At 40.0% G+C, this 16250-nt stretch overlaps 2 protein-coding genes across 13 annotated transcripts in view; one reads left to right on the top strand and one right to left on the bottom strand.

Annotated features, from left to right (window-relative positions):
* Window positions 1-4672, bottom strand: part of QRSL1 (glutaminyl-tRNA amidotransferase subunit QRSL1) — a 35565-nt gene extending 30893 nt beyond the window's left edge. For 2 of the 5 annotated variants that reach the window (XM_081828734.1, XM_081828736.1), the window contains exon 1: window positions 4528-4672. In XM_081828734.1, coding sequence (XP_081684860.1) covers window positions 4528-4551 — 24 coding nt within the window. In that variant the 5' untranslated portion in view covers window positions 4552-4672. Of the gene's footprint in view, window positions 1-4404 lie in introns of all 5 variants that reach the window. The other 3 variants (XM_081828735.1, XM_081828733.1, XM_081828737.1) reach the window with 2 other exon arrangements.
* Window positions 4673-4752: 80 nt separating this feature from the next.
* RTN4IP1 (reticulon 4 interacting protein 1) overlaps window positions 4753-16250 on the top strand; it is a 50813-nt gene continuing 39315 nt past the window's right edge. For 6 of the 8 annotated variants that reach the window (XR_014147869.1, XR_014147868.1, XR_014147866.1 and 3 more), the window contains exons 1-4: window positions 4755-5437; window positions 11046-11197; window positions 11978-12046; window positions 12944-13068. Coding sequence is in view for 2 of the 8 variants with exons in the window: in XM_081828746.1 (XP_081684872.1) it covers window positions 5155-5437; window positions 11046-11197; window positions 11978-12046; window positions 12944-13068 (629 nt within the window). In the remaining 6 variants the exon portion in view is untranslated. Of the gene's footprint in view, window positions 5438-11045; window positions 11198-11977; window positions 12047-12943; window positions 13069-16250 lie in introns of all 8 variants that reach the window. The other 2 variants (XR_014147870.1, XM_081828747.1) reach the window with 1 other exon arrangement.

The following is a 16250-nucleotide window of genomic DNA, read 5'->3' as shown; positions in this document are numbered from 1 at the left end:
CCCACCGATGCTTTATATTTCATTTAATCTTTATATCCACTATGAGGGGCTGATATTCTTATTTTCTTTTTACAGATAAAAAAACTAACATTCTTGCTTGAGGTCACAAAGCTAGAAAGTAGCCGAGCTGCTGGGATTCAACCAAGGCCTGTTCTTGTTTCCAAATCCCATGCTCTGGACCACTATACTATTAACTTTACAGAGAGCATCAGAAGTTCACTTAGGAAAAGAACCACCTTTTAAAAAGAATTGTCTTGATAAATGCTGAAGGTATAGGAGAGCCCTTGAGGCCTGAGTGTCCAGTTGACTGGAACCCATTAACACACTCCATTCACGCTTTTGTCTCCAATGTTTCAAGAAATTGCATCAGGATCACTAGCAACCTCACATTCCTAAATCCAGCAGTCAATGCTCAGTCCTCATCTTACAAGTACTTTTCAGCAGCATTCAACTTAAGAGAACACTCTCCTCTTGAAGCTTTTTCACTTGTGTTTCAGGACACCAAGACCTGGTCTTCCTCTTGCCTTACTGACCATTCCTTCAACGTCTCTTTTGCTGGCTCTGCTTCCTATTGCTGACTCTAAATGTTGGAAAGTTTTAGGCCTTCTTCTATTTTTGTACTCAATTCCCTGGGTGTTCTTATCTGGCCACACACTTTTATTATCTTCTATACTCTGGCCACTTTATATCCTCATACCTAGCTGCCTTTCTGACCTCCAAACTTCTAGATAGCCACCTGCTTAAATGACTTCTTCACCTGGATAGCTAGCAGACATCTCCACATTAACATGCCCAGAACAGAAGTCTTGATAACTTTCCTCCTTCCAAATATGCTTCCTAAGAGTCCTTCCTGAATGGGGGCCCTCAAAAAACGAAAAACAGAACTATCATATGATCCAGCAATTCCAATTCAGGGTATTTAGTCGAAGAAATGAAAACACTAATTCGAAAAGATACATGCACCCTTATGTTCATTACAACATTATTCACAATAGCCAAAATGTGGAAACAACCTGTCCATTGACGGACGAATGGATAAAGGAGATGTGGTATATGTACGGTGGAATATTAGCCATTAAAAAAGAATGAAATCTTGCCATTTGTGACAACATGGATGGACCTTGAGAGTATTATGCTAAGTGGAACAAGTCAGGAAAAAGACAAATAACGTTATGATTTCACTTACATGTGGAATCTAAAAAACAAAACAAAACTCATAGGTGCAGAGAACAGACTGATGGGTGCCAGTAGGGAAGGAGGTTAGGGGATGGGCAAAATGGGAGAAGGTACAAGAGGTACAAACTTCCAGTCATAAAATAAATGTCATGGGGATATAATGTACAACATGGTGATTATAGTCAACAATATTGTACATTATGTAACTTTATATGGTGATCGGGAAAAACTAGACTTATTGTGATCATTTTGCAGTGTATACAAATACCAAATCATTATGTTGTACACCTGCAACTAATATAATGTTCTATATCAATTACACCTCAATTAAAAAAAATGGGGGGAAAAAAACCTCTTCCTCATCTTGATGTTACCACTTTCCCAACTGCCCAGGTCAAAAATCTAACCATCCTCCTTCATTCTTCTCTTTCCCTCAAACTCTGTATCCAATCCATCAGCAAGCCCTAACTTAAAAAACAATCCCATTTCACATTATCTCTATGGCCACCCCATCTATGCTGCCATCATCTCTTGCCTTCTAACTGATCTTCCTGCTTCCTCGCTTGCTTTCCTACAGACCATGTCTTTAGGAATAACCTGAGGGAGCTTTTTAAATTTTAAATCAAATCATATCCACATACTCACAAATTTCCAGAGGCTTCTCATTACACTTAGAATAAAATCCACACTCCTTAGCACGGCCTAAAGTTTTCCATGATCGGGCTCCTGTTTCTCTCTCTAACCTCATCTCCCACTATTCTCCTCTTCATTCATATTTCTCTAGGCATGCTGGCCTTCTTGCAACTCCTGAATGTGTCAAGCTTGCTCTTGCTTCAGACCCTTTGCACTTACTGTTCCCTCGGCCTGGAATACTATTCTCCCAGGCCTTCCCGGGGCTTCCCCTTCATATCCTTTAGATCTCTTAAAAATAGAGAAACCTTTCCTGACCACTCCCAACACATCTGGCTCCCCCCACGAGTTCCCACACTGTGGCCTGCCTAATCTTTCTTCATAGTACTTATACTACCTGTGATTATATTATTTACTTAAAAAAAACCCCACTTCTTTAATGCCTGTTTCCCCACAAAAATGCAGGCTTCATGAGGGCAGGAACTTCTGTTTGTCTTCAATGTTAATTCCATGTCTGGAACACAGAGGTGCTCACTAAATGTTAGTTGAATGAATGAATACCTGAGTTATTTAAAATTTGGAATCTGTTTTCCCATAGAATTAAGTGTTCTTACGTAGACCCCCAACAAGCCTATTCAATATATAATTAATAACTTTAGGATTAATATTAGCCTGATGTCTGGCTCCCAGAAACACTGGGAAGATACCACAAAAGAGGAAGGTGAAAGTGAGACTCCTCCTCTTTCCTGAATGTACCTGCATAAAACTTGAGAAATAGGACTTTTACCTCCCATTTGGCATGTTACCTCCTTTTAGTGCTTCCTTCCAGGCCCCCTGTTACTCTAAGCCTCACTTAGGTCCCCAACATTGCCTCAAAACTCTAGTTTCCAGCTCCTCTCCCAAATTTCCTCCCCAGCAAATTTTCCCTTTCTTCAATTGATTATATCAACTAGCGTGTGATGGAGAGAAATTTTATTAAACTATTATAACTCACAATGGGTGAATAAATCATTCGACCCTGCAAGGCATCTTGATGTATTTAAAAGAGAACATGTACTAAAATAATTAATCTCTAATTGGTAGAATTTGGGATGTATAATGATCTGAGAAAAAATACAAAGCGGAGAGAAGATATTTTTTGGGCTGGGAAAATGACTACCAAATAATGTTTTGTGCACAGTAGGCATCAACAAATATTTGTTAAAGAAGTAATTAAGTGAAAGTAATCCTGTTCAGGCAACCTCTTGTGTACCTTAGGTCAGCTCTCCTGTTTTTTTTCCCCCTGGAGGCAAAAGTTGTTTCTCACAGGGGCTCATTCAACAACACCAGAAAGGGGTGGCACAAAAGAGGGGCTGCTGAAGGGGGAAAGGGCAGAGAAAGGAAATACTGTATTTTTATAGGTTGCATTTCATTTTAAAACTAGTTTTTGGTGTTTTGTTTTTTTTTTTAAGAACAAATTGGATTCTTTAGTAGAGGAATTTACTGTACAGAAATATGTAGTAGAGGCCAGAAGCCATATTAAGATGGTAAAATACTAATGTATTTTGGGAAAGGACTATATTATTAAATGCCTGTCAATTTTAAGTTATGATAATTTATAGCTTTCTAAAAGGCTACCATATGGCGGGGGGGGGTTGGAAGATTTCCCAGGTGAAGATACAACAGGAAGATGGAAGGCAGGATAGGTCCTCCACACCTACTTACCAGCAGAATCACCTGGAGCTTTGGTTAAACCATATAATCTGGTCCTCAAATCACACAGCTGCCAAAGTGGGACACAGCTGTGGTTTTAACAAGAACCTGATGTGATTCTTGTAAGAGTGGGCCTGCAGACAGTTCTCAAGTTTGAGAGATACGGGCCAGAAAACAAGGAGACATGAACTGAAGCCTTAACAGCAGAGAGTAAGTGAAGAAAACAATTTCCAGACATAAATTCCAAAACAGAATTAACAGGGCTTAGTGATTTATTGGATATGACAGATGAGAAAGAATGTAGGGGAACTGGGATTAACAGTTGTGCCATTAAAAAGAGAATATTAAGAATTCAGAAATCAGGTTTTTGTTTTTTAAGGTGGAGATTGAGAAATAAGAAGTGGTCCTATTACAATGCTGAAGTCAACTTTGGTTAAATTAAGTGGAGGTGGTTATGGGGCATTTGGAAGAGATGTCCAGAGGGCACTTACAAATATTAGACTAGAGTTTAAAAATGATGGCTAGGACATGAAGACACAGGTGAGAGAATTATTAGTATCTTAGTGGTAGATGAAGTCTAGAGAATATGTCAAGGCGGGGCGGGGGGGCAGGGAGACTAAAAAATACTCGTTTGTATTTTGCAAAGTACAGATCTGCTGAGCCTCTTAGCGAGAACTGCATCAGATGAGTGTCGGGGACAGAAGGAGACTGAAGTGGACTGGCGGAGCCCACTCTAAGACGCCAGAGTGGGTCTTGGGTCTGACCCAAGCCTTAGCAACATCTAATTGAGAAGCCGCCGTATACTTCCACCGCACAGCTCCGCGCTAAGTCTCCCTTGCTGAGGTCCTAACTCCAGAATGGGTACAGGGAGTACAGCTGAAGGCCCCAAAGGTCTGAAGCACCCACCCAGTTCCAGGAAAGGAGACGGCGAGGCTGACCAAGATGCGAGTCAGACCCGGGGGCTCCTTGTCCACGGAATCCGCGAATCTTTTTGACCTCCCTGGGCCCTCAGCAGCCAGTTCCACTCACTTCTCGGAGGGTCCGGCCCAGCATGGTCCTCGTGCCCAGCCTGCCACCATAAGGCCCAGGTGACAAGGAGGAATAAGAGAGGTCAACACCCGCGCCGGGGTCACACGGGCGCAGCCATCTTTGATCGTCACTGCCCCTTTCAACACCGAGTACTTAGATTGGTCGAATTGCAGCTCGGGGAAATGATCTTTGCACGCGATTGGTTGGTGCCGCAAAGCAACTCCTGCGGCGAAGGAGAGCGGGTTGTAAGGAGACTCGGGCTAGGGTCTCGGAGGGAGTCGGGAAGTCTCTGATTCTATGTGGCGTCTGGGTCGCGAGCGGAGTTAGCTTATCCTGCCGGGGGCTCCCGGGACAGGGCTGGATTCTAGGGGTTTTGTTTTTGCTTTTCAAAGGGAAGGGGGTGTGAGGAAGGAGGAGAATGGACAGAATATTGACTGGAACGTTAATTGGGGCTTTTCAGATGGGAAGAGCAGAATAATTCCATATTCTTCTTCCTTCATTTGCTCCATTAGTTAGGCTGACTTCATTTTTGAATTCTCAACTTTGAAATCGGCCAGTGTGTTTGATTCAGGGGTTGGAGTTCGATCCCATTTAAATGCATTTTAATTAGGGCACGCAGTTCAACTGATGTTTACGATGGAATTTCTGAAGACGTGTGTACTTAGAAGAAATGCATGTACTGCGGTTTGCTTCTGGAGAAGCCACGCGATACAAAAACTTTTAGTTGGAAAGATTAGTACTACCTCTTCAAGGAGCACTGTCATGCCCGCCTGGGTGATAGATAAATACGGGAAGAATGAAGTGCTTCGATTTACTCAGAATATGATGATACCTGTCATACACTATCCAAATGAAGTTATTATCAAAGTTCACGCTGCAAGTGTAAATCCAATAGATGTTAACATGAGAAGTAAGTTTTCGAAAGACATTCCTCCTTACCTTTTTTTAAAATTCAGAATTTCATCAGGGATCAGTTTTAAAAATTCACTTGTTATTTGACTACGCTTCTTTGCTTAACACGAAGGAATAGTTTAGGTATTTGATAGTATCTCAGATATTATTTGTCAAGTTTTTGAAATTGCAGTGTTCATGGTTTACTTTATTTAGTCTTTTGCAAAATATAAGCAAATATACCTTTTGAAATGTTTCCATGCTTCCTTAAAATGTAAATTGGAATTTGAGTTAATTTGGGTTCCACAGCTAACTTTTTGTTCTCTTCTCCTGGGAACTTGGTGGTATTCTGAGGGCTGTTGCAGGTTTTGGGGGTATGATTATGTTTTCACATCAGTTCAGAATTTGCATTTTTCTAATAATTCTTTGCTCTCCCACTGTTCACATCTTTATTGGTGCAGTGGGCAAAGCAGGACAGGTGCCCGATATACAGTCGCAGTACTTTCCTCATTTCTGCTGTTGAATTTTGCCCTCTGCACTTAAAATACCCTTTCCTGTATGCTTCATCCTAAATGGGAATGTTACCATCTTAATTTCTGCTGGGGAATATTGACAAAGCTTGAAGAGCACTATAGTCCTTAAGAATATATACACCATGCAATTAGTATAGTGCTGAAAAGACTGATTACTACTTGTGAATTTAACTTTGGGGGAAAAAATGACAAAAATATTCCTCACCCATGTCTTCTCAAAAAATTCTTGAAAATCTCTTGGGATGATTGGTTAGTTAACTTCCTTGTTATAAATAAGCTGCCATATGCAGTTTAATTTAACTGTAGGTCTGTGTTTTGAGGCCTGTATGTAACTTAGAGTTCTTATCAGATTGCCTTGTAATAGTTACTGTATGTGAACTATGTGTGATTAATTAAATTTCTTGGTTTATATGACCCAATTATAAAATTTAATCATTTTGCAAAATTTATGGAGAAGTTGGAAAGTGTTGAGGCTGAAATTTTCGCATTTTTCCTCCGATTTTGCAGGAGCTGTGTGATGATTAGGGTGTCAGTTCTCAGGTGTTTTGGTCTTAAGATCTCTTTACCCTCTTGATAATTACAATGGGCTTTTGTTTGTGTGAGTTATAGCTATCAGTATTTACCTTATTAGAAATTAGAGGAGCAAATTTAAAATTTTTATTCATTTAAAAAGGCAGTAAACTCCTTTGGTGTTAACATTACAAAATTAAATCAGGTTAGAAGTATAAAATGGTATGAAGGGACACCTGGGTGGCTCAGCCGGTTAGGCAGCCAGCTCTTGATTTCGGCTCAGGACATGATCTCATGGTCCTGGGATCAAGCCCTGCATCGGGCTCCCTGCTCAGGGGAGAGTCTGCTTCTCCCTCTCCCTTTGTGCTCTCTGCTTCTAACTCTTACTCTCTCTCAAGTAAATAAAATCTTAAAAAAAAAAAAAAAAAAAGACCTCTTAGGCTCCTCAAAAAGATCTTGGGGATGTAAAAACTTAGAGAACTGCTGGATTAGGGAAATAAAGTCCAGTGTCTCGGTCTTTAGGTTTGTTTATTTTTTTAAGATTTTATTTTTAAATAATCTCTACACCCAACACAGGGCTTGAACTCACAACCCTGAGATCAAGGGTTGCACGCTCTACCAACTGAGCCAGCCAAGCACCCCTTGGTCTGTAGGTCTTTTGGCTCCAATTTTTAATGTTGCTATTTTTAACTTAGTGACTATATCTGGCCTGGGCTGTCCAATATAGTAGCCACTAGTAACAGGTGAGTGTCGAGCTACTGAAATGTGGCTAGTTTGAAATGAGATGTTAGTGTAAAATACACACTGGATTTCAAACAGTAAGAAAAAAAGAATAAAATATCATTAATTTATATTGATTACACATTGACCTGATACTATTTTGAATATATTAAATATTAAGATTAATCATTATTTTTTAGTGGCTACTAGGAAACTTAAAATGACATATGTGGCTTGCATTATATTTCTCTTGGACCGTGCCAATCTAGGCAGTGTGAGGAATAGCTGTTACACATGTCTTTGTGGGGCAGGGGTTTGAGGAAAGACTTGGACTCCTAAAGTGCTTATAGCTAGAAAGCTCCCTATTAAGGATGAATTGAAATGTCTTTACTATGATTGTCCCATGAAATCCACATTTGTATTCTTTTTATTTGCTCTGAAGTAAGAGGTGCTACTGCTTGTCGGCTATAGTGTTTTACTTTATTCATTTACATTGGGTATGAAGATAATTTATTTTTTATAGGCTATGTCTTTAAGTGGTGGGTTTATACCCAATGATCAGTATGTTTTTTCATCTCCTTTGACTGTAAATCCTTTGGAGGTAGATCCCATGTTCTACCACCCACTAACTGTTTCAGCACTTCACATATGTGGTTATCATTCAGTCTTTATTTTTGCGTCATTTTTTATTTTCATTTTAACTTAAGATTGCAAACTAAAATTAGTGGTGTTCTAACCTTGAGTAATTTGTACATTTTGTCTTCTTTTAGATCTGTTAACTTTTAATTTCTTTGAATGCATATGCACAATTTGTTTTGTGTACATTTTAATTTCAGTAGGGTGCCTGGATCTCGACTTTATGGCTGCTATTTAACAATGTAATACTGTGACACATTTTACTTTTATATGGTATTCTTGAGACTTCTTACTAGTTTTTTATAACTTAACTGAGTAATATTATTTGTAAGTTATATTTCCTGCTCATGGATCCTTTTATTTAGTTTAGTTTAGTTTTGTTTTTGAGAATGTGTGATTGTTGTTGCAGGAGATACCTGAAATGGTAGCTTGCAGAAATAAAATAATGAGTAGAAGTTTATAAACTTAGGAAGCCATTATTTCCCTTAACAAGAATGCAAGGACCTATGAAGCCAGGCTGTTTTTCTGGAGATAGCCACTGTTATTGGACATAAAATCATAAATCATGTAAATGGCTAAATGAATAATCTTAAAATAGAAAAAAATATATAGCCAACAGCATCATACCAACAATCACTGATTTCTTTAGATGGGATTAAAGTCTGAAATTGATTACTTTAGGATTTTCCAAATCATCCCAACTCTGAGTCAGTTAAACTGGCAACCTCTAACAATGGGATGTAGCTCCTAAGGGCCCCCATTTATTTGTGTCCCCAAGCAGGTTCTCGCTCACTACCAGCTGCGTTCTGGATTTGCGGCTTGTTGGGCTAGTACCAAAGGTGAGTGAGGCAGGGCTACTCTGTTGACCAAGAAACCTTGAGCAACCTTGTCCTGCAGGCTCTGTACCTCAGAAAGGACTGAAGCCTTTTTTGTAGCTCTGAAGCTGCAGCTACACTCTGACATGGCTAAATACCCGCTTTTGTTGCTCATACCACATAGGAATTTCAGTGAGTAATTGTTTAATTGTGTTTTAGTTATGGAAAAGGAATGTAAGACAGGAAAAGTGAAACGTGACTTCCGTGAGTATTACATGTGAAGTTGTTTTTTTCCCCTGACGGGGGGGTGCACTCCTAACTAGCCAGATGGCAAATATGTAATATTGGCATGATGGCCATCAGCTTAGATTTTTCTGGGACTGTCCCAACTTTTCAAACACTCTCTCCCACACATCTTGATTTTTTTTTTTAATTAGAAAAACAACTGCAAGCCACCCACCTGTCCTCTCCTGCTGTATCCTCTACCTTTCCCTCCTGCTATATGGATTAACCTCCTTGTTCCTGTCTAAGGCCAACCCTCCACGTGGGTTCCTGATTCCATCCCTTTTAATCAACTCAGAAGCACTGTTTCAGAAATTCTTTTCTGTATCATCAGTCTTTCCCTTTCTATGGGATCATTCTGATTAGCACACAAACTTGATGTTATTTCTCCCCTCTTAAAGAGGAGGAAAAAAAAAAACACTCAAAAATCCTCTCTCCCTCTCACCTGTGCCCCTCCCGTCACTGTTTCATTTCCGTGCTCCCCTTCATAGGAAAATCTACTTGAGAAAGTTGAATCGTCTCAGGTCTCCAGTTCCTCCCTTCCCTGTTCTCTTTCGAGCACTCCAGTCCACAGCAACTGCTGTCAAGATCACCGAAGACCTCTGTGTTGCTGGATCAGCTGTTTGGTTTGGTTTTTTAAAAAATGTATGGCATCTTTTGACTTTATCTGAAAAACTGTTTTACCTCTCAGCATTTGACTTTTTTTTTTTTTAAGGTTTATTTATTTTTAGAGAGCCCATGAGCAGGTGTAGGGGGGCAGAGGGAGAGGGGGAGAGAATCTCACGAAGACTCCCTGCTGAGTGCAGAGACCAGGGCAGGCTCGATCTCACCACCCTGAGATCAGGATGAGTGGAAACCAAGAGCCACGGACTGAGCCACCCAGCCTCCCCAGCATTTGATTTCTTGAAATGACCCTCTTCCCATGGCCTTCAGCACCCCTCTGCACTGGTCAGGCCTTCTCAGTCTCCTTTGCTGGTTTCTCCTCATCCTTATGATCTAATGTGCCACCTCTGCGGGTGGGTGGGGGGAAAGGGGAAACTCACAGAGTGGGTTAGTGACTTCGGAGCATAAATTGTGGTACATGACACAAGAAAGGTGGAAAGAGTGGAAAGAGTGCTTATCTTGGAGAGCCTCACCTAGCTCATTTCTCTGTTCTCAGAGAAATGTCAAGCGAAAGAGGCTATAACAGATAATTTTGTGTCTTAGAAAAGTCATTTTATATGTTGAAGCTTGTAATAAACTAGGTTATTGTAGATAGCCAGTTTATTTGAAACAAAAGTTATGATTAGAATGTTTTCAGCTCTATTTAGCTGCTATTTATGTAAAATTTAAAAAATAAAGATAGAAGTCAAATTAACTGCTTTATTATCCATCAGAATAGAGGTAGTCAAACTTTTTTTTTCCCCCCACTCATGAATCTATGCACTTATTTCAGAGGTGCTCTGGAAGCATTTTTGAGGATGTGGGGAACATTATCCCTAGACCAGGGTTAGGCATGGATACAGTATTTGATACTGTTTGTTAACTTCAAAAAGCTTTAACATTTATCTTTTTTTAAAAATTTTTTTAAATTAACATATAATGTATTATTTGTTTCAGGGGTACAGGTCTGTGATTCATCAGTCTTACACAATTCACAGCACTCGCCATAGCACGTACCCTCCCCAATGTCCATCACCCAGCCATCCCATCCCTCCCACCCCGCTCCACTCCAGCAACCTTCAGTTTGTTTCCTGACATTAAGACAAATCTTATGGTTTGTCTCCCTCTCAAACATTTATCTTCTTCACTAGACTTGGCACCAAATAATTTGTTGTTTAACAAGTTCATGAATTAATAAAGGAAACCATTTTCAGAGAATAAAGTAAGACTATAAAAGGAAATACCAAAAGTTCTGAAGGCCGTTTGAGCAATGGTAGCTTTAGATGAACGAGTGGTTATAACATTGCAAGTAATTTTCTTTGGAAAGAACAACATTCCTTGTTTTTGTGCTTTCGAGTGCGATGATAAAAATTGTGAGGTTGATTATTTTATAATCTACATCTTGAGGATCTAGAATCTGTCATGTAACTCTAGTGGTTTTTAAATCATTTCATTCTTTTGGAGGAAACCAATAAATTGTATTTCACAGGTGGTTATGGAGCTACAGCTTTAAATATGAAACGTGATCCTTTACATATTAAAACCAAAGGAGAAGAATTTCCCCTGACTCTGGGTCGGGATGTGTCTGGTGTGGTGATGGAATGTGGACTCGATGTGAGGTACTTCAAGCCGGGAGATGAGGTGAGTTAACTCCTTTTCTAAATATGTGGATTTCATTTTGCTTCTTTTGGAAGTATTTCTGTATCCTTGACCTTTTTTTTTTTCTTCAAGTATACTGACTGAGCTTTGGGTAGAACCCTCATTTTCTTGGTTCTGTTGTTACATTTTTCACAAACAGTTCCAAAAGAGCTTGACTGTACTTGAGCTTTCTAAATCCAGTGCTTAAGAACTGGAAGACTTTAAAATATGTAGGATTGGGACAACTTTTTTTTTTTTTTTTTTCTCCTTGAAGTCTTTAAATGACAATTTCTACCTTTTGGGTTAGATGGTTTTAAAATAGCTAAAGTTTGGTATAATCACCTGTCACTTGTCACTTTGAATTTTTATACCAAGAAATTAAAGTTGAGCTCATAATAATAGTTAACACTGTTCTAGTTGCTTTTCATAAAATAACACATTTAATCCTTAATGAAGTAAGTACAGTTAGGCACAGTTTACAAGATGAGGAAGCCCAGCTGTAAAGGAAGTGCTAGAGCCAGTATTCAAGCCCCAGAGACTGTGCTCTTACTGGTACTCTAAGTAGTCCTTAAATACTGTAGGATTTATTAGCATCTGCTTCCAGTGTGGTTTGACTTGATAAATTCAGAATCATACTAAGTACTACATTTATGTTATGTGAAAATAACTCTTGCTTGGCCTGTTGCTGACTTGTGCTTTTTCACAGGGTGGCGTCTGTATCGGGGAAAGCCCTCATGCTGAGCTTTGGTCAGAAAATGTTTCTAATGAAGCTGTGTGTTTCAGGTCTGGGCTGCAGTTCCTCCCTGGAAACAAGGCACCCTGTCAGAGTTTGTTGTAGTCAGCGGGAATGAGGTAACTCCCCAACTCCGTGCTGAAATGCCGTTAGAAAGTATAAACAAAGACTGACAAATATCTCTGAAATAACTGGTTGCTTTTCACATCAGGTTTGTGTTTTATGGGTAGTTTTGAAAGAACTAAGATACAGAATAGGAACTTTTGAAAGAGTAAAAAAAGTATTTGATGTCCTTGAGTAACACTGCCTGCCAAAGCGGCTCTTTGTCTCACGGAGCAGGGATTTGGAGTGAGATCTAGAAACCCTGCTGTGTTTCTCAGTTTTACTCAGAATAAGCAGTTGAAACCAAATATACCAAATGGAGCATACCGGTTAATCATCAACAGAAGCATGGGAGTATCAGGCTTTTTCAAATAACTTTAAAAACAGTCTAATCAAATACAGTCAGGTGGCCTGACAATTTGAATAAAGAGAAAGGGGTTAACATTGAGGAAATTGGCTATAGAGGGAAGGGCAGGAAGGGAAAAAGGGGTATTATTGAGATTAGAGAAAATCTGGAAAGATTATCTTCCACTAAATGGGAGTAAAGGAAGCAGTTGATCTCAAAAATAAATTAGGATGTGTTTATGAGGGCTCAAGGTTTACTTGGAGTTATTTCTGGGTATAGTCAGAACTAATGGGATTATCAAATGTAGTCTTCTTATGAAGAATTAAGCAGCTTTATCTGATAATGTAGCCTATAAAATATTACTGAACCTCTTTGAGGCAGGTTGAGTCATTAGGAGAATATTCCTTAGGGATAATCCTGGAGTAGGGTATGCAGTAAACAGTGAACCTGGCAGAATGTTACAGACCTATCTATGAAAGTAGTTGGATTCCTATGCAGATAAATATACTTAATTGTGTTCATAGGTTTGCATGTCATTGCTTATCTTAACTGTTGTCTTCAAATTTAGGTCTCTCTCAAGCCTAAATCACTCACTCATACTCGAGCTGCCTCTCTGCCCTATGTGGCTCTCACAGCCTGGTCTGCCATAAACAAGGTTGGCGGCCTGAATGACAAGAATTGCCCAGGAAAACGGTAAGTATCAACTGTGTCGTCTAAACCTCCCTTCTTTCCTTCTGTTGTAAGGTCTTTCTTTGCAGCAGATTTGTGAGAAGAGTATTAAAATTCAGATCAGATCACTTGCATGAGCAGAGTTGCGGTAACATTTAAAACAATCTCCAAAAAAACTCTTATTTGTGTCAGTTTGTACTTCTTTTTTTTCTTTTTAAAGATTTATTTATTTTAGAGAGAGTGCCTGAGCTGGCGGTTGGGGGCGGGGCGCGGAGCAGAGGAAGAGGGGGAAAGAGCATTTTCAAGCAGACTGTACACTGAGCATGGAGCCTGACGTGGGGCTCGATCTCACAACCTGAAGATGATGACCTGAGCCGAAACCAAGAGTCGGATGCTTAACCAACTGAGCCATCCAAATGCCCCCAGTTTGTACTTTCTTAACCTCATTGTGTTGATTCTTAGCCCAAGCAAATGGGAGTTTTTAAAAGGAAACATGTAGGTGAACTTGGGGAATCTGAACTTTGTAAAATAATGCAAATTTTTATGTAAATTTCTACAAAGCAGATCCATAGCTTTGATTAGATTCTTGAAAAGGTTTAAGCATCACCTTATACATTTGCTAAGGAATGATGTCAAGGTACAGGTGTGTTTTCTTTTTTTTTTCCCCTGCCTCTGCTAGGATTTGCTCTCTGACTTGCAGATTTCTGTGAAGACCAGATATAAAGGGACTGCAAAACACTGATGAATATTCTGGAGTTCTCTTAGGCTTAATGCTTGGCATCCTTTAGGTCAATTCTTGTGCTTCAAGGTCTTTACTGTTTGAGTTAGCAACAGCACAGGGAGTAGGAATGTCTTAGGTGTGCTTGAGTCCATATCCAGATTCTGCTGCTCTCTAGCTGGGGGGCCCCCCTCAGTCACTTCTCTGAGTTTTAAGGGTGAAATGAGAAAACACAAGTAAAACCAGTGGCACAGGCTGTGGCCCATGGAAGCACTCCCTCAATGGTGGCTACTCTTATTAATGGTGAGACTATTCTTCGTGTTTTAGAAAGTTGGCATGATAGGGAAAACTGATCTTATTTTTTGGCAAGGTACTAAGAACCCCTTAATGATTGTGATAAAGGAGAGGGATCTATAGGTCAGCTTTTAATAAAACGAGTTTTTTGATTACTATGAATTAGCGCAGGTCAAATAACTATACTGTTGTGGGGGTGCCTGGGTGGCTTAGTCGTTAAGCGACTGCCTTCGGCTCAGGTCATGATCTCGGGGTCCTGGGATAGAGCCCCATGTCGGACTTCCTGCTCAGCGGGAAGCCTGCTTCTCCCTCTCCCACTCCCCCTGCTTGTGTTCCCTTTCTCGCTGTCTCTCTCTCAAATAAATAAATAAAATCTTTAAAAAAAAAACAAAAAACTATACTGTTGTGAAACCTTACACTTTACATTTAATGTGTTGGGCTATAAAGGCTTGAATTTAATAAAAGCTTAATAGCTGTATTTCTGAAAGCAGTGTGAAGATGATTCATCTAATGAGCTGCTACCCTTTATTGTAGAATTCAAGGCAAATATTTATTCTAAAGGTCAACCCTGTTTATTTTTTAAGCTTTTGAAGTTACGGTTTAGGTCAACTACTTGGTTTAAATTAAATTAGTCTGGCCACATAGCTTTTTCTAATGGTCTGTCTTCGTTAATAACCTTGCAAAATTCAGGGTTTTAGGTCTTTATTATTACTGTAGGCTCTGCATTGACATTGACGCTTTATTGTTTTGTTTTTCCTTTAAAACGTTAGACTTTTCGGGGCGCCTGGGTGGCTCAGTCGTTAAGCGTCTGCTTTGAAAGGTGTACAGGCTCAGGTCATGGTCCCAGGGTCCTGGGATCGAGCCCCACATCAGGCTTCCTGCTCGACGGGAAGCCTGCTTCTCCCTCTCCCACTCCCTCTGCTTGTGTTCCCTCTCTCTCTGAGTCTCTCTCTGTCAAATAAATAAAATCTTAAAAAAAAAAACAAAACATTAGACTTTTCATGCCTGCATGACCATCCATGTGCTATGGTTAGAGAACTCTCATTCCTTTTGCCAGGCGGGGCTCTCCAGGCATATTTGTTTTTAGTACCTAGAAGAAAACAATTTAGAAATCACCCTAGTTATCTTTTCTCAGATACATGAATCTGTGCCCCCATTTTACTGTTGGCCTTGTGGGTAATTCTTTGGTACTGTGTTATCTTCTGTTTAAGCAATAAATGCTTAGAACTGAGGAAATAGAACCCGCGGTCCTATTCTCTACTCTGCTGCTGACTCATCAGGTGACGTGGGCGTGTCATTTCTGGTCTCCGTGCAGTTTCCTCCAGGGTACTGCGTGGAAGATAGTGGCGGTTGTTAGGGGAGCTTTGAGAAGTGGAAAGCTTCTACTCTGTAAGGTGATTACATGGTGTATTGAGTTGGGGGTGTTCATTGATTTAGCCACATATTAACCAAACTGGAGTGAAGTCCATTGTAAAGAGCCTCACTAGCTTGGATCTTGAGGCTCCTGCATTCTCACCTGACCTGTAGGATGCCTTTGTTCCAAGTGGAAGCAAGAGCTGTGCCCGCAAGTGCTCTAGGAAATCTGTTTCCTGAGGTTATTACACACGAGTGGTAATAATGGTCTACCTCTCCCAATTCCTTATTTGTGGGAATCAAATGAGAGGTGTGAGCACCTTAAACTACTATAAAAAATTTTTTACATGAAGAAATTATGACTAAAGTGGGATTTTTTTTTTTTTAAAGATTTTATTTATTTATTTGAGAGAGAGAGAGAATGAGAGACAGAGAGCATGAGAGGGAGGAGGGTCAGAGGGAGAAGCAGACCCCCTGCTGAGCAGGGAGCCCGATTTGGGACTCGATCCCGGGACTCCAGGATCATGACCTGAGCCGAAGGCAGTCGCTTAACCAACTGAGCCACCCAGGCGCCCAGTGGGATTTTATTATACATAAACTCAGAGGTTCCAGTGTCCAAAGTGGCTTTTTTCAGTTTGACTATTCATGGTGAATGGTGGAGCATATTTTGGTTTCTCTAAGACATAATTATTTTCTTTCTATCAGCTGTTGACATTAAGGCATGTTTTAGTCTGCAATAAAGGAGGTCAGTGTTTGTTAACAAGGGCTAATAGTCTATTTTTCTAACTAGTTATTTTAAACAAAACAAAACAAAAACACCCATCAGCACTGTGGAAGATTT

Source organism: Leptonychotes weddellii, chromosome 8 (assembly GCF_054177405.1).
Source record: "Leptonychotes weddellii isolate Sample4059 chromosome 8, ASM5417740v2, whole genome shotgun sequence".
Classification (NCBI taxonomy): domain Eukaryota; kingdom Metazoa; phylum Chordata; class Mammalia; order Carnivora; family Phocidae; genus Leptonychotes; species Leptonychotes weddellii.
Note: the sequence above shows the minus strand (reverse complement) of the source record. Positions and strands in the feature narration are given on the sequence as shown.